We start from the raw sequence: 18248 nt of genomic DNA, 5'->3' as shown, positions 1-18248 counted from the left end.
CGTCTTCTGATGACACCGTATTGGTATGTGGCGATTACAATCAGCCTCATATTGCATGGGAATTACATGCTAACTCTGTTGTTGATCTGAATCCGTCTTTGACCTCTACGGCGAGTGCTGTTCTATTGGATGGAATCACCTTTCTCGGTCTCCAGCAGCGCAACTTCATTCGTAATTTTCGTGGCCGAACACTGGATCTGGTTTTTTGTGCTCCCGATATTAACATCGCTATCAACGAATCTGTATCGCCACTGCTAGCGGTGGATTTGCACCATCCTCCGTTAGTATTATCGTTATCGGATACAAGAGGAGCAGTGTTGGCCGTTGAGGATCGGAACGAAGGCGAACAAGCGTTGAATTACGCAAAATTTAATTTTGCTGCATTTAACAAGTTTCTGAGTAGCTACAATTGGAACGCTCTTGGTCAGGACGTTAACGACATGGCGACGCGTTTTTGCGAAATCGTTCGCAGCTGGCTCGTGACGAATACCCCACGAAGGAAACCTCCAATGTCTCCAGCTTGGAGCACTCCACTTCTTCGCATTCTACGGCGCGACAAAAATTCTTGCCAACGTGAATTACGCCGTCGACGAACTGTTGAAACCATACACAACTTTCAACTCGCTAGCAGTGTATACCGACGCCTTAACCGTGCCCTCTACAAATCATACGTACTTCGTGTCCAGACAAACCTGCGTAGAAATCCAAAGAGCTTCTGGAAGTTTGTCAATTCCAAGCGAAAAACAGCAGATATCCCGTCTAAGGTGTTCTCGGGCGCTCAGGAATCGTCCTCCGTTTCTGAAATGTGCGATTTATTTTCAAAACACTTTGCATCGGTGTTTGTCGCTGAGGCAGCCACCCCGTCAGAAGCCGAGAGAGCTGCAGCTAACATTCCAGAGAGTTTAATAGACTTGGGACCATTCGTCGTTACCCCACAGATGGTTGAGAAGGGCGTAAAAAAATTGAAACGTTCAACAGTTCCTGGCCCAGATGGCGTTCCAGCTATAGTTTTTTGCCGCTGTGCTACATCTTTGGCTTTACCGCTCTCCCGTATTTACACAGCTTCGCTGAGTCAAGGGGTTTTTCCAGATGTGTGGAAGCGTTCCTTTATGTTTCCCGTGTTTAAGAAAGGTGATAAGTGTAACGTGGCTAACTATCGTGGCATAACCAGTTTATCTGCCGCCTCCAAGCTTTTTGAGTTGATCGTGAACGATGCTGTCTTTTTCAAAGTTAAGCGTTATATCTCACCAGTACAACATGGCTTTATGCCAGGACGCTCGGTTAGCACCAATCTCCTCGAGTTTTCGTCGTTTTGTATCAACCGTCTAGAGGAACGCGCTCAAGTTGATGCTATCTACACCGACATAAAAGCCGCTTTCGATCGAATTGACCATCGCATCCTACTGAGAAAACTATCCCGTCTTGGTGCTTCCGACGAATTCATCAACTGGCTGAGATCATACCTGTCTGGAAGAACGCTCCGTGGCAAGCTCCTGTCTCACACTTCATCTCCGTTTGCTGTTTCTTCGGGTGTTCCGCAAGGCAGCAATCTTGGACCACTGCTGTTCGCGATCTTCTATAACGATGTGTCGCTTATTCTAGCATGTGACTGTGTGTCGATATATGCAGACGACTTGAAAATCTATCTAGCCATCGAAACCCTCGAGGATTGCCGACGGTTACAGAGCCTGCTTGACCAGTTTGTGAGTTGGTGTCGCCTGAACAAACTAACTATCAGTATAAATAAATGTGTCATCATGAGTTTCCATCGAAAAAGACAACCAACTATATTCGACTACACGATCGATGATATTATCTTGGAGAGAGTCAGTCAGGTCAATGACTTGGGCGTAACTCTCGACCCTAAGCTCACTTTCGACGCACACCGATCTGCATTGATATCCAAGGCCAATCGTCAGCTTGGGTTTATTTCGAGAATCTCTAGGGACTTTACTGATCCCTACTGCCTGAAATCTCTCTTCTGCTCGCTTGTTCGGCCGATTCTTGAAACCGCATCTGTAGTATGGAGCCCGTACCAACACATGTGGATCGTCAGGATTGAACGGATTCAAAAATGGTTCATCCGTAGAGCGCTTAGGAATCTGCCTTGGCGTGATCCGCGGAACCTGCCGTCATATACAGCTAGATGTCGCTTACTGAACTTGAATACTCTTGAGCGTCGTAGGCGTATTCAACAAGCCACCTTCGTTGCCAAACTTCTTTGTGGTGAAATCGATGCGCCTAACTTGCTCGAGAAGATGAACTTTCGCGCTCCCAGTAGAATTCTACGATCCTCGTTTTTGCTGCAACCGCTTGCACATCGTTCATCGTATGGTCAACATGAGCCGGTCACGGAAATGATCAGAACCTTTTCATCCGTAGAGCAGTTTTATGACTTTGGAGAATCATCACTACGCTTCAGAAACCGAATTGAGAATCCCGATGTGTTTAATGTTATGTTTTTGTTTGACTATTATACTAATTTTTGTTCATTAAGACGATTTTGTCAGATGAATGTTATATCTAAACAAATAAACAAATAAACAAATAAACAAATAGGAAAATTTTCAAAATATTGCTTCTAACTAATAAAATCAGGGGGTGTCGGATTTACCCACAGTGCCGGGTTTTCTCTGATATACCCTAATTCGAGCGTCTGGTGGTATTATTAGCAAACTTGATACTTCAGGCTTTTCATTTACCCTAACTGAATAGACTTCCATTACACCCCAATGAAGCATTTTATTTTCGCTACATCGTCAAGTCAATAATAACTATTCCAATCAATGGTACTAAAGCTAGAATTATGCTTCAAAATTGAACTCATCAACTTAATACAGATTTTTCAACTAAGATAAAAAGATTTTTCAGACCGGAAACACAGATTTTATTATAGCGACCATGCTCAGAAGATAGAAGGGGAAGGGGAAGCTAGTCTTGACCGGAACCCCTTTGAATTACAATGGCCATTCATAACATTCTTGTTGTTGTTGTTGGCGACTTCGGCATTGAAATGTATTGTATAATTATTTAACTAAGTTTTCTACTGGTTTTTTAACATTGATAAACCACACCTCAACAATGTAAAAAAAGGAAAACAAAGTCTAGATCGGAAGTCCCGTTTTTTCGACACTTTCAAAAATGATGGTTCCAAACCGACCGTTCATGATCCTGAATCGACTTTCTTTTTTTTTGCAGTGTATTGTCCGGAAGTGACACACACTCCCAATTATATAGGTAATGAGCGAAAATAAATATCGACCAGAAAATTAATATAATCTTGTTTTGATTTCCGGCTTGCTGATAATGGCTCTAAATGGCCAGCAACGTTGGAAAACCCCCTGCGATATGGGTGTTGGATGAAAGGGATCTAACGACGGATGTCGAATATCGTATTCCAAAACCAGCCCAAAAAGACCGGAAATGAAGTTAGTGGAGTGGAATTAGACAAAGAAATTGATAGAGCAAGATGGCATTGGAATAGCGGTAGCAAAAAAACATGTGGGGGAAATCAGGAAAAAATGGACAACCCCTGATTTTTTCAGTTAAAAGCATTTTTTTTTAATTTTCCGATGTCCCCTGTACATACTTGTCTTTCGTTTCAAGTCACCACACAGCTGCGGAAGTCGCTTTGCTGTCAAGACAAACAATAACACAGAACCGGTTAGCAAACAGGTTCATGTAAAATTTCGCTCGTGAAATTCAAATGTTTAAGTCGGAAAATTATGGAAAATTCGTTACTTTTATGAGCTTAATTCATCTTAGATCATTGTTCAGTGTAGTCTGTGAGGTGGTAGGTAGTGTTGTTGCTTATCAATGCTCGAAAACATTGTTTTTAAATTTCGAGTCCATTCGGGGTAACACCGACACCTTCATTCAGGGTAAAACCGACTCCTGATTTGTGTTTCACAGACAGGAAAAATGCGTTCTTACTTTTTATAGATGCCTCGTGTTTATATTCGAAAGACAAAGCGGCTGAGCTAATCTGATAAAACAGCCAAAACCAACGTTGAATCGGGCATGTAAATAAATCCACGTCACATTTCACGTGGATGTTCACCTAAGTTGGGATCTTAAAGTGTCCACATAGTATATAGATACCCTCTTAATAATTTGAAATTATTGTAACAAGTTTTAATTCTTTTCATCAAAAGTGTCGGTTTTACCCGACAGGGTGTCGATCTCACCCACACTCCCATTTATTTCACCTGAAAACATCAATTTTTGTATTCTATCAGAATTCGAGTTCTACTGAAAAACTTATCAACATATACTGTAGAATGGTTCATAAACAGTTGAAGAGAGCTTCTGTAACGATTTGAAGTCGAAGACAAATGGTAGATCGTGGGAATATGTGGAAATCCTTAGGGTGTCGGTTTTACCCTGATTTTCCCTACAGACGCAACGCAAATGGAAACGGAAACGAAAACAGAAACGGATACGGGAACGGAAACGGATAGTGGGAACGAATACAACGTATTCGTGAACGTTCAACGCTCAACTCTCAACTGATAACACCAAAACCTATAATGATCGAAACAGGTAAAACGATCACTATACAACCAAATTATCAGCGTTTTGACACTTTCCATTTGACACTACTAAAAAATCGGTAGGCAGCGGTTATGCTTTAAAGCAATTGCATAATTTGAAGGATCCAGAATTTGAAAGAATATATTTTTGTCTCAATCGTCTCAATCGTTAAGCGCACTGAAATAAGTCGCTTTTCCATCGAATCGTTACCGGAAACGGAAAATGAAATCACTGCGACAATCCAAAACGGTGGAATCAAAAAGGTGTGATTCACTATGAGCTACTAAAAGCAAGTCAAACGATCAATGGAGACTTTTACAGACTACAATTGATCCTTTTAAAGTGAGCTATTGCCGAAAAACGTCCTGATTATGCTGTCTGGTCGCTAATGTTCCATCATAACAACACTCGGCCTCATGTTGCTATTCGAGTTAAAAATTATTTGTCTACCCGTCTTATAGCCCAGACCTTGCCCCTTCCGACTACCACTTTTTTCGATCGATACAGAACACTACGAGTGGAATACGCTTTACTTCCGAACAGAGTATCGAAAATTGACTGCATTCATTCTTGGCTTCAAAAGACGAACATTGCTTTTGCAATGGAATCTGTAAATTGCTAGAAAGATGGGAAAAAGTAGTGACTAGCGATGGCCAATACATTCAATACTGTATTAATTCATTTTTTTAATTGACATGCATGTTCCACAATTTATAATTTATAGTTATTTATACATAATTTATTATTATTATTATTGTTTTCCTGGCTTTGGACTAGAGGGCACTATGTTTTTTGTATTTTTTCTTGAAAGCTGAAAATTTTTCACATAACGTATCTTCTATTTATTTTTCTTCAAAAAAAATTGAACCTTTGATATCAAGTATGTGATGTAAAAAATCCTTAGCTTTCAAATAAAAATATTGAAAAATATAGCGCCCTCTAGTCCAAAGTAATGAAAACAATAGAAAACGACTACAAACAATAATTACGAAAATAAAAACCATCTTCTGCAAGTTCAATACTTGGCTAGCCCAATGGCCTCTATTTGATATGTCGATTATCTAAATCAGTTCAGTGGTTCATAAGTTATGATTTTTTGAAAAGAGTCATTTTTGGGAAAAAAGCGGAAAAAATGATTTTTGGGACCTCCCTGAAACGGTCACCCTAATAAAAAAAAAAATAGAAAAATACGAGTCTAATGTATTGCGATAAAAAACAAAATCACCACTTTTGATGAAAATCTGAGAACCACTATATCGGTATGGCATGGAATGGCTGTAGAGATAAACATAGTTTGACAATATTGTAGCTCAAGTTATTTTAATCAACTTTGTTGAACGAAGCATTTTCCTATCCATAGAGTAGCGCGGGGCAAAAGTGCGCATTAGCCTTTTTGTAGCAAACGAGCATAAAAATTCTACAAGAGTGTATTCGTTTGATACATTATTACACCAGCAGCTCACACATATAAACACGAACATTTCATGAAAGTGGCAAAAAGTTATGAGGTAAAAATATTTTTGCGATGTTTTGATCTATTTTTCCAGTTTTGGAGATGACGATTTACATAGCTAAAATAACTGAAAAGTTCGAAGCTACACTGTCAAGAAAATCATCATTCTAAAGTAGATGATAGTGCGTATTCGTTTTTGTGAAAAAGATCAAGAGCTTTTTTTAAAAATTCGATTAGTTCAAAAATTGCTTGTGGGACAAAGGTGCGCAGTGGCTGTGGGAAAAAAGTTCGCACTAGCGTTTTGCTCTGAAGGAAATTTATAAAATGTTTTCAACAGAATTTTTAACGGGACCCACAAGAAGAAAACTGATTGGAAGAAATACACTCTAGAAATTCCCAAATGGTCCGACAGAGGCTTCGGAAGGGAGTCTCGAAGCATCGGATTGCGGCAGACCTCGGTATTTCTGAATCAGCTCTGAGGAAGAGGCTCATATCATTTACGATTGGAATCTTCTTTTATTGACATTTCTACTTCTGCTGGGATGTGTCAGCGAACACCTAGGGCGGTTCATATAGGTATTTACGAGTGAGCCGTCTGAAGATCTGGCGGACCACTGCAGGGCACTGGACAAAGCTTTCTATGGTATGACTCTCAAAGATTTACTGCGTCTGGCGTTTGACTTTACGGAACCCAACAACCTCCAGCACGAATTCAACCAAGTTGCTAAACTAGCAGGAAGAGATTTTGATTCTAGCTTCATGAGGAATCATCGTCTGTCTCTTCGAACTCCACAACAGCATAACGAAGCATCAGCGCTCCAAGGCAAAGCGTCGGAATCCTCAGAACCGAAATCCAAGATGAGGAATAAAAATAAACAATTACTTAAAAATAATTCAAAATGAATTTCAAATGAAAAATGTTTTTATTTTCACCATGCATTCAATTCAATAACGGTTGTGTTTCGTTTATGTTTATGTTTTCACAATAAACTTCAAATAAATATTGTTTTTTTCAACAATGAGTTTCAAATAAATCAAGTGAAGGTAACTATGTAACTTGATCTATATAAATAAAAATGATTTGGTGTCCGTTCCTCACGATTTAACTCAAGAACGGAGAAACGGATTCAAACAGTCAGTATCAGGACTGATGCGTCTTGGTCTGCATCAGGTTTATATGTCAAAGAAGAAATTATATACCGCGAGTATAGATCACGTACATAAAAAAAATTCTGTGGGAACTTGAGTGTTCGAAATGATTTACATCAATATATCAATTATGGGTGGGACGAAGTTCGTCTTGTCAGCTAGTCTGTTAATTAAAACGAATTACGGATATCTTATATTGTCAGTCTCCTCCCTCTCAAAAATTTCCACTTGGTATGTTCGACCATAACACATAACACTCACTCTTTTCCACCCATAAAAACCATAGAACACACCCCCCCCCCTCCTGCCTACTGAACGGTGCTTACACTCTTTAGTCATGATGCTTCTCCCGCTTCTGATGATAAACTATTTATTTTTGGTATAAGTTATCTCAGAAGTTCAATTCAATAAGTGCGCACCTTCGCCCCCACTATGGGGCAATAGTGCGCATTTATCTTTTTGTATTAAAATAGGTATTTGTCCAATTACAAACACAACTCGAGAAATGCTTGTACTACGTTTCGAAGGTAATATATATAGTTATAATTTGGCAAGCAAACGGAATTTTATTTGCTTTTATTTAAAGAGTTATTGGACGACAACAGTTAAGGCCCATTTATACGTTGCTAGTAGCTGACTTGTCAATGAGCAGCTACTGACCCGGTGAACTCGCTTGACAATTGGTTTATTCGCCTTGTCCGTTCACACAGTGTGAGCTGTTGGCGAGAAACTAGATATGACGGCACGGGTTTACCAGGGATGCCAGGCGATTTTTCAAAAGTCCATCAAATAGTCAGAAACAGCAATCAGGTCCGAATTTGTCAGATGATTGATCCGAAATCTATTTCTCTATTGGCAGTTTTCTTCTTAGGTTTTCAGTTGAATGTATCATTACACAATTTTATAGCGAAACAGAAGCTGATCGTGATTAAAAATACATACTTTGTGCTGAATTTCTTTGAACTGAAGGTACTATCCGAAAAAACAGAAAGAAAAAAGGGATTCGGGCCAGGAATTGGATGCAAAGAAAAGGAACAACAAATACAATATTGAAGGAACTCTGCGATGAGGATCCCCGAGATTACAAAGCAGTGTTGAGAATAACACCTGAACAGGTGGAAAAACTATTGGGTTTAATTGCTCCACAAATACAACGCCAAGATACACTCATGAGGGATGCTGTACCTGCAAGAGTGAAATTAGAAATGACATTGATGTGCCTTTTTTCTGGAATATCGTTCAGATTGTTATTGATATTTTTTTAGAATCTCGAAAGCATCCATAGCTAAGATAATTCCGGAGGTATGTGATGCTATAAATGGCAGTCTGAAAGATTTTTTTAAATTTTTTTTTTTTTTTATTTATTTCGCCTTGCCAGCAGCTTCGTATACCAATTTGTGAAATGAAAATGATAGTAGATTTGCAGTTGGAATAAATATTCATCAAAAATTAAAATAATGAATGAAAATGTACTTTTTTAAATCGAGTAAGTATTCTGTTTCTTAGAACAATACTTTTTTTTGCAAGTTATGAGTGAATTTTGAATGAAAATTGTGCCTGATAATGATTCTATATTAGAGATTCTCAAGAAAACTATCTCAAAAAGAAAGCGTGCCCCGCCAGCGTGCAAAACGAAATAACAACGATTTCATTTAGAAACTATGAGGGTTTTATTTGTTTTTCCAATAATTCTCAAGTCTTTAAATATCTTCGCATATTTTCAAATATCTTAAAAATAGAGACATTTCTTTATATTTGGCATCCATGATTCGAACGCTAAATTCTGTTTTTGACGTTTTGAGGGATGCGAGTGCAAGTAAATTCAAAAAACTTTGAAGTAGCTCGCACGCCGGATTACACATGACACTAACTGGCATGATGTGTTCACACGGTGTGAGTAGCTCCACTGCAGTAACTGACTAGACCGACTCGTATGCTTACTCGCACCGTCTGAACCCGGCTTTAGGTGCGCACCTTTGCCCCGCATTACTCTACATGAACTCCTGCCTAGAGACAAATGGGCTTTATTATTAAATCTGTCGTGCGCTCGGAAGCGTGTCCAAGTCGTAATCGTGACAAATTGTAATTCCATCGATGCTCAACTATAGGTTTGAGTAACAAACTAACTATCGGAGTGGTTCATGAGTATTAAAAACAGAGTAAACAGAATCCAAATCGAAGGTGGTGCTCGTAAACCGACTCCTCACGGTACAGAATCGACATTTTATATTTTGCAGTGAATTTACTCCCAATTGACCGAAAATGACATACACCCAATTAAAGGGTTATTGGGTGAAAATAACTGACAAGCGGAAAACAAATATAATTTTGTTTTGACTTCCGGTTTACTGACACTAAATGACCAGCAAAGATGAAAAACCCCTACGATATGAGTATTGTGTTAAAGGACTTTAGCAACGGAAGTTGAATATCATTTTCCGACGCCGTTTTGGAAACCCTAAAAGACCGCAAATGGAAACGGAAACAAATACAACGTCAATGGCCAACGATCAACGCTCAACCCACAACGCTCAACGATTACAACACCCAATGCTCAGCGCTCAACGCTCAATGCTCAACGTTCAACACTCTTTTTCCGCAACGCTCAACGATTGACGGTCAACACAAACGCCCAAACACAGGTATGCACGTATGCATACCCACACACATAATATACAAATACATGCTTTAGCACGCTCACGACACATGCCGCAACACGATTGTGATTATTTGACGAGGAAAATCACGGACATTAAATAAAGCAGACGCAGAAAAAAAACATCATGGGTATTCATGCCGCACGGAGAAAAGGTAATGTTTTTAACACGTTCGTCGCTCAGCGCGATTCGGCTGAGTTTCTTGTGGGGCCCAAATTCAACTGTCGGTAGCAAGAAAATAACACCAGAAACAAGCGACAAACAGTGATGAGAAGTATAGAATTTTTTCATCAATGCAAAGTTTAAATTTATCATTTGTAGTCCGTAGCTATCTGTGTTCACCATTTTACCCGGTCTTAGTACCTTATGGTACACCATACCTGGTCCTGGTCGCTCCACAAACAGAGCAACGTCTTCCGGTCGAAATGATTTGGTTTTGCAAATATTGAACTGGCTACGCCAGATGAAACCATAATTTAAATAACGTTATAACAAGTACTTCAATCGCTTTTTCTTCAAATGAAACAAAAGCAGTGCTACAAATGCTTATTCACAACAAAACTCGACTTTTTTATTACGCTCAACAACCATGCCACTTCCTTTTTTTGCAAAATGGCACTAACATATTTTTGTTAGTTCAATTACATGGTCGGTGTTAAGTCAGAGGGGATCAAGTCGCGAAATTGAAAATTCCGAGTGATTGATGGCATTATATTAGGCATTTCGTAAGCTGCAAACTACATTAATCAGATTTGGAAAATCACTCGTGAAGCAGGAATAACGTATCAAAATAGTTTCGAATGCTCAATGAAACCCCTTTATGACACCAAACTACAAGCTTGTTTTTCTCGAAATCATTAAAATGTCACATGGTCCAGTCTGACTTAACACCGACCACATATAAAACAAACGACATGTCATACATGCCATGAAACATGTCAAATCGGAGGAATGCATACAACTCTGCTAGCAACGTCCAAAACATCAACCGGACAATTTCAACTTGCACCCCTGATAAAAAAAACCGAGCTTCAAATAGTTGACATGACAAATACAAACGATTTTTCACGACATTACAGAATCACTGAGAATAATCAAATATAAATTGCCCTTGATTTGCTATTTTCTATTGTTTTCCTAAGCGACTTCAAAAATAAACAAGCATAAAATAACGATCCAGTTTAACTAAAATTAAAACCATCATAATATAATGTGAAAAATTGTAGATAACCGACGAAATCATTCACGCTGATCAATGTCTGCCTATGTCAATCTTATAAAAATTTGATTATGTTCCGTTGTTTCAACTTACCTAGGCCAAGTATAAATTCCCGAAACTTCAAAGCCATAATGCCAAGCACCGAAGTATGCGCCTTGATTTTTGGGACCTGTGCAAACACCGTGACCGTGCGCTTTATTGTCCTCCCATCCACCGCAAAATGTACCACCATCCTCAAAGTCATATCGACCACCGTTGATTCTATCAGATCCAGCAGGGCTTGCTATACCATGTTCCGGACCACTACTGGCCATATTTGCATTCTCTTTCTGTTTATACTGGATTATTGTTCGTGAAATATATCACAAATGATCGGCAAACTCCCGATACTTTTTCGGGTCCTGTAGCACATTCGATAGCAATAATGATGATGCTGCGGCTTCATATGCTGTGTTTTTCATATTTTCACTTCGTACTACAAAACAGAACAATCACTTTCATGCTTCATTACATGTGTATAACTTTCTATCTTCACTGATTTATTTTATCTTATTCCTGAAATAATTTTCAACACCATGTCGGACAGTGGGTAGCCATTGCCACTAACGAAAATAAGAACCACACACTTTCTCCACTCTTCACTGTCCACTCAGCGCACATTAGATCCTAATACATCATACCTTATCCGCAAGACATGAGCTTGCACGTAACACATATCTTCGAGCAGAAATTGTAGAAATTGCAAGATCGGCATGTCAATATGTGGGGATTAGAACACACGTGTACCGCGATGTTTTACAACACTTGTGCCTATGTGAGCGTGCGGAGCCGCACAACGTTATTGCAGATATTTGGGTGAATTCGGATTTCTGAATGCAATACAATACGTATAAAAATAACTTTTTCTCGATATTTTTTAACCCTCTACCACCATAATAACCTCGTGGTATTACATTAAGAAGTTCATTCTGAAGCGTGAATTTAAACATCTGGTCGTTGAGAGCTGTTTTTGTTGTGCTGTCACCTTAAACTAAAAAAATCAGAAATACTCTTCCCGTCAACATAAAGTGCAACCATATTCCGGCAATTTTCGTTGTGCACGATATTTTAAAATATTTTAGTTCAGTTTAATCATGTTTTTTGAAGCAAACTTCCCCATAGATATATTCATGAACAAATTTTTCAAACCTATTATTCAACGTCTTTTATATTTCTTGTCGCTAGACAAATGATTATGACCCATTCCATGAGGTTATGCACCAAAGAGCCAAATTTCAAATCTAGTTTTAGGGGAAGGGAAAATTGAAAACGTTATTTGAATAGGCACTAAATCATAAATTCTTTGAAACGGATTTGATGTTTTTTTTTAAATATAAATTACTTATTTATATCTAAAATATGTTTTGTTTTCAGTATTTTTTTTTATATATATCCCTGCACTTGCTCAACCAAATTTCAATGTTTATATATCATTGAATGAATAGTTAAATACTTGTTCGAAGAGTCGTGGGTAGACTTAGATTTCATTTTGCAATTTATGAGAATCAAGCATTCGAAAAACAGGTATTTTGAAACGTTGTCACGTCACAAAAATAGAGCATTTTTTTAGTTTATTAGATGAACCTAAGTTCAAACATTTTTAAACTTGGCTTTCTTTGAACAAAAAAAAATGTCAACAACCCACAACATATGGTTTAGATCGGTCCACAGATGGAGGAGTATAAAGAAGTTGTTGTCACGTCACGCAAAGTATACGATCCATTCCAGCGTGACTTGACAACATTTTGACTCACTACAAACACTTTTCTAACGCTTTCATGTATAAATCACATAAAATTAAACGATGTTATAGTAAAATTGAGAAATTTTCCTATAATGATCATCAGTTGGAGAATATTTTATAGTTAGATTGGCTTGTTGCCAGTCAAATGCTTTTGTGAAATCTTCTTCTTCTTGAATGGCGTAAACGTTCCCTGTGGAACTTTTGCCGTCTCAACGTATGCAATAACTAGCGTCATTTATTAATACTTAGTTGAGATTTCTTAAGCCAAATAACACGCCTTGAATGTATTCCGAGGGGCAAGCTCTAGAATACGCGTGACCACAGAAAAATCCCCCGGTCAGAACGGGAATCGAACCCGAACACCCGGCATGATAATGTGAGACGCTAACCACTCGGCCATGGGTGCACTACAAAATCACAAAAAATTGTGAAATCACAACACCTGACTTTTTGCTATTTCCGACTTGCGAACATTAACACTAGGTTTACGGGACGCTTCATTTCGATAGTACTGTACCTACAGTTCGATCCGCTATCTCCGTTATCCGATATAGTTATCGCAAATGAACCATGATTATACATATTTTCATTATTTACTTATAGCATACTAGCTATTGCTAACTATAAAATTGCATGAATTCTTGGCACTGTCCACGACATCGTAGAATTACAGTGTCCTGGCGCCGAATCATCATACGACACACATAAAAAATCATCAAGCTCTCTCCACTCTCTCGTTTTCTTTCGCCTTCTCTTACTGCATGTTCATAAATATTAGGGTAAATGATCTTGGTTTGTCCAATTTGGGGTGTTTTTTACGCAACTAGTAAATGCAAATCGATTTTTCTTCATGAAAATCACACATAATCGATACGAGTTTGGGTTTGTTGAAAAGTCCCAAGTCTCTAGTTGCTAATACTACCATAAGGTGTTGAAATTATTCAAATTTTTATGTTTTTTAACGATTTTCCTTAAAGAAGAATTATGATCATGGTTTGACCACCTCTAATCATGGTTTGCCCAAAAAAATGATCATGGTTTGTCCGGTTTTAGAAATCTCCATTTTTGAATGAAAACATTCGAATTCACAATTAGTTGTTGCATTTATCATTGCTTGAGTTTACTGTCATCATATTGATTCATTCATAATTTAGGCTTCCTTCAGAATATTGCCTTTTCTTGGGCATTTTAGAAGTGTTCACCTCAACACAATCAACACAGAAAAACCATACTTCTGCTATACGCGAAGCACACCATAAACAAACATAAACAAACTGCAGCGCGCCAAGCGGTTGCCATAGAAATCATGTGGACAAAACAACATTATTGAATTGGACAACTCATGATCAGAATTGAGTTCATCAAAATGCGTTAATTTAATGGTTTAGCTATGTAAATCCGATACAAATGGTGAGCAAGCATGATGTTTACAATATTTATAAGTGTTGTACTCCAGAAAAGGTCTAAATACGTGCCAAATAATCATCTGGTGATCGATTAAAAGTTAGCTCGAATGAGGGGCGCATTGACACAAATAGAAGGTGTATTTTATAATCCTTTAAAACATGTGATTTCGTAAAAATATACTATCAAACTACTATAAATCATGTAAAAGGCAATTTCATTTATATGTTTCGAAACATTCGAAGGCCTTATTTGACACATGAGCGCTGAATTAAGTGGCAAACCATGATCATATTTTCGACTGGACAAACCAAGATCATCCTAATTCAAAATAAGAAATAATGTTCATAATGAATGAAGTCGGAAACACTGGGGGATTTTCTGTCAAAGAATTTTCGTTTGCCTTGCACTGTGGTCAGATAAATTCTAAAGCCTGTCACTCAGAATATATTCAAGGTGTGCTGCTTATCATAAAAATCTCAACTAATTAATATTTTAAAATAACGCAAGTAATACTACGTTGAGAAGGTGGACGTTTGGGCCATTGAAGAAGATAGTGAACATTGAATGACGCCGAAAAACTCCATATTATTGTTTTATACAATTTCTCGCGTCGCTGTGCAGTCACCTACTATGATTCCAGCATTGTCTTTAACAACATGCACATTGGAAATGGACACATGCTCTCCAGTTAGTGTTTTATACGGATTGTGGGTAATAACGTGATTATCATTTTGCAATCCGAGCAAATGTGATTTAAAAAATTCAATAATTCATTATGCTCATTCAATAAGATTCCCTGCATGCTGCCAATGCGCTTTACTTTAGACGAATTGAGGTTGTTTACGCATGTTTGGATGGAAGTTCGATATAGCGAACGAAGCGCCATTTATCGTTGAACAACGTGAATAAATACGAACAGTTTGAAAAACGAACAAAATTATTGTAGTATTGTTTATACAAAAATACTAAGATCACGATTGGGGATGGTGGTAAAAGGGCGAAAATTTGGGTTTAAATGTATATTTTAAAGCCAAACTTTAAAAAAAAAATTAAAAAATTGTATTCAGCGAAATTGATTTTTTTTTTCTGCATAGCCGTATTCGGTATTAAATATATGGTAATCGGTATCCTAGCGGTATCATATATAGTTTACAACCTATTCTCATGCCTACCATGTTTTTTTGTGCATAATTTTATCAAAATCGGTCGAGCCGTTTTGGAGGAGTTCGGTAACAAACACCGTGACACGAGATTATATATATATATATATATATATATATATATATATATATATATATATATATATATATATATATATATATATATATATATATATATATATATATATATATATATATATATATATATATATATAGATATAAATATTAATAATATAATGAAATTGCTTTCTAAATGTTGTTATACATCCATTCCATGCCAAACCGATATAGTAATTTTCAGAATTTCGCGGAAAATGGTCGTTTGGTTTTTTATTGTAAAATATTAGACCCGTATTTTTTATTTTTTCGTTAGCATTTTCCCATCTTTTTCCGGTTAAAACCGGAAATGGTATGAAATCCCACAATACGATCGTGAATGGTAACGTTGGAATATCTCCATGGGTACGCGAAGAAGAATGAAAAAAGAGAATAAAGTCAAAGTCATCTTCAACACGCAAACATAAACGCCCTTGCGCACAGGCACACGGATGCAAAGAGTGTATAAAAAATATCTGATAGCAAAATCAGATGCGTTCCCTCGGTAGTGAGCGTCGCTCGATGAACGAAGCTTGTGCGAGCCATTGATTCGGTTGGGAGCACCGTTCCTGAGATACAAAGGGGGGGGGGCGGTAGATTCAGGGCCACCGGTCGCTTTAGGACCACCTTCCCCCATATGATGGACATTTGGAAGGGGAAGGGGAGATCTCAAAGGAAAGTGATGAAATTCTTATTTAGTACAACTTATTGATGGTGTGACGTGACAACGCTTTGTGGAGACTTTTCGCACAGAGAGCGTTGCCACGTCACAAAATGCATGCCGATTTTTTCAAAGTTCTTCAGAGTTCTTGTGTTTTTTTTCTGTAAACTGAATATACAGAAATCCGGGAAATCGGGTTATTTTCTACCATCCAGAAGTTTTTGAGTTGAATGAATTCAAAAACGAAGACATGCTCAGGGTTCACAGCAACCGTTGTGAAACCTTTCTGGCAGAAGAGGACAATCAAATACAAGGTATAATTCACGCGGGTGTCGGAACAGGCATTGCACTGCAGCATGTGACACTGTTCTCCATTAAGGAAGTGGCTAGGATTGCCAAGAATGGAGACGAACCGCTACCGATGAGACACCGGGAAATGTATGGTTGCAACATAAGCCCTTCGTTGAAACTTGCCGTTGATTGAGGATTAACTTTGACTTCAGACAAATTGATGAAACGTGTTCAGTTGTATACCGACATTAATTCTCTTTTTGCAACACCAACAACCGTTTGCTAGATCTATGTTTTGTAAATCTAGAGCTCAACCGGGATACGATGATCTCTAAAGCTCCGGTCCCACTCGTTAAGGAGTGTCGTCATCATCCGCCTTTTCAATTATTCATCAAGAATTTAACTCCTTGTCAATACATCCCAGTCTCAGAAGCAACTCGTTACAACTTCAGGAAAACAAACTTCACGGAAATGAACCTGTTCTTATCTTCTGTAGATTGGGATAACATGTTGCAGGATATAAGTGTGGAATCAACCGTCGAGATATTTACTTCCGTGGTTTCCTACGTCATCAATTAGTTCACTCCCAAAATGGTATGTAAGGTCAATGCTTACCCCCCATGGTCCAACAACACACTCAAGCGGCTAAAGTCGATTAAGAGATCGGCGCTTAAGAAACTTTCCAAAGACCGCAACTCCTACACTAGCGCGTACTACCTTGCCTGCAATAACAGATACAAACGGTGGAACAAGCATTTGTTCCACACTTATCTGAATAGAATTCAATTTAGTTTGAAAACAAATCCCAAGAGGTTTTGGGATTATATAGATGAACAACGGAAGGAAGTCGGATTGCCCTCAACTATGAAGCTAGGTGACAAAGAAGGATGTCTCTCCCTACTATCAGTGATCTGTTTAAGGAACGTTTCTCAGCAGTTTTCACCGAAGAAACACTTAACCCAATTCAGATTAGCTGTATATAACGTACCACATCGCCCAACCATCGGTCCTCATTCACTGATCACTCATAACTCCGTGGAAACAACATATACTCGTTTGAAAGGTTCATCAAATCTTGGTCCCGACGGAATACCATCAATTATTCTGAAGAAGTGCAGTACGGCTATCTCTAAGCCCCTAGCTACAATTTTCAATCGTTCTCTCAAAGTTGGATCATTTCCTATATGCTGGAAAAAATCTTTCGTCTTTCCAGTGTTCAAAAAAGGCGACTAAAGGGAAGTTTCAAACTACAGGGGAATTGCTTCATTATGTGCCTCTTCTAAACTTTTCGAGCTGATTGTTCTCGACTTTCTCAAGCACAACCGTCTCAACTACGTTTGCACTACCCAAAGGCGGATTCATGCCGAAAAGATCAACAAGCACCAATCTTATTCTTATTAGTTATACGTCTTTCATCATCAGTGCTATAGAAACCCATAAACATATAGACGCAATCTACACAGATTTCTCAGCAGCATTCGACAAAATGAATGAAATGAAATACTAATAGCAAAACTCGAACGTCTCGGTTTCTCTGGTACTCTACTAAGTTGGCTAAACTCTTATCTTGTTGGTCGTTCAATGGCAGTTAAAGTAGGTGATATTATTACTGAACCTTTCTTCGTTACTTCCGGTGTTCCACAGGGTAGTCACATTGGACCCTTCTTATTTCTGCTGTATTTGAATGACATCAACTTCACTCTGAAATGTTTCAAACTTTCGTACGCAGATGACTTCGAGCTTTATCATGTGATGACTTGCCAAGAAGACGCGCAGTTCCTTCAGCGGGAACTCGATAGCTTCTCCGATTGGTGTGCAATAAACCATATGAGTTTGAAC

At 38.2% G+C, this 18248-nt stretch overlaps 1 protein-coding gene across 9 annotated transcripts in view; it reads right to left on the bottom strand.

The window, feature by feature from the left end:
• The window catches only part of LOC129778586 (uncharacterized), a 108243-nt gene that overhangs the window by 48707 nt on the left and 41288 nt on the right, over positions 1 to 18248 (bottom strand). For 4 of the 9 annotated variants that reach the window (XM_055785573.1, XM_055785569.1, XM_055785575.1 and 1 more), the window contains exon 2: positions 11105 to 11486. In XM_055785573.1, coding sequence (XP_055641548.1) covers positions 11105 to 11325 — 221 coding nt within the window. In that variant the 5' untranslated portion in view covers positions 11326 to 11486. Of the gene's footprint in view, positions 1 to 11104; positions 11567 to 11691; positions 11881 to 18248 lie in introns of all 9 variants that reach the window. The other 5 variants (XM_055785570.1, XM_055785571.1, XM_055785566.1 and 2 more) reach the window with 3 other exon arrangements.

This window comes from Toxorhynchites rutilus, chromosome 3, assembly GCF_029784135.1.
Source record: "Toxorhynchites rutilus septentrionalis strain SRP chromosome 3, ASM2978413v1, whole genome shotgun sequence".
NCBI classification, from domain to species: domain Eukaryota; kingdom Metazoa; phylum Arthropoda; class Insecta; order Diptera; family Culicidae; genus Toxorhynchites; species Toxorhynchites rutilus.
Note: the sequence above shows the minus strand (reverse complement) of the source record. Positions and strands in the feature narration are given on the sequence as shown.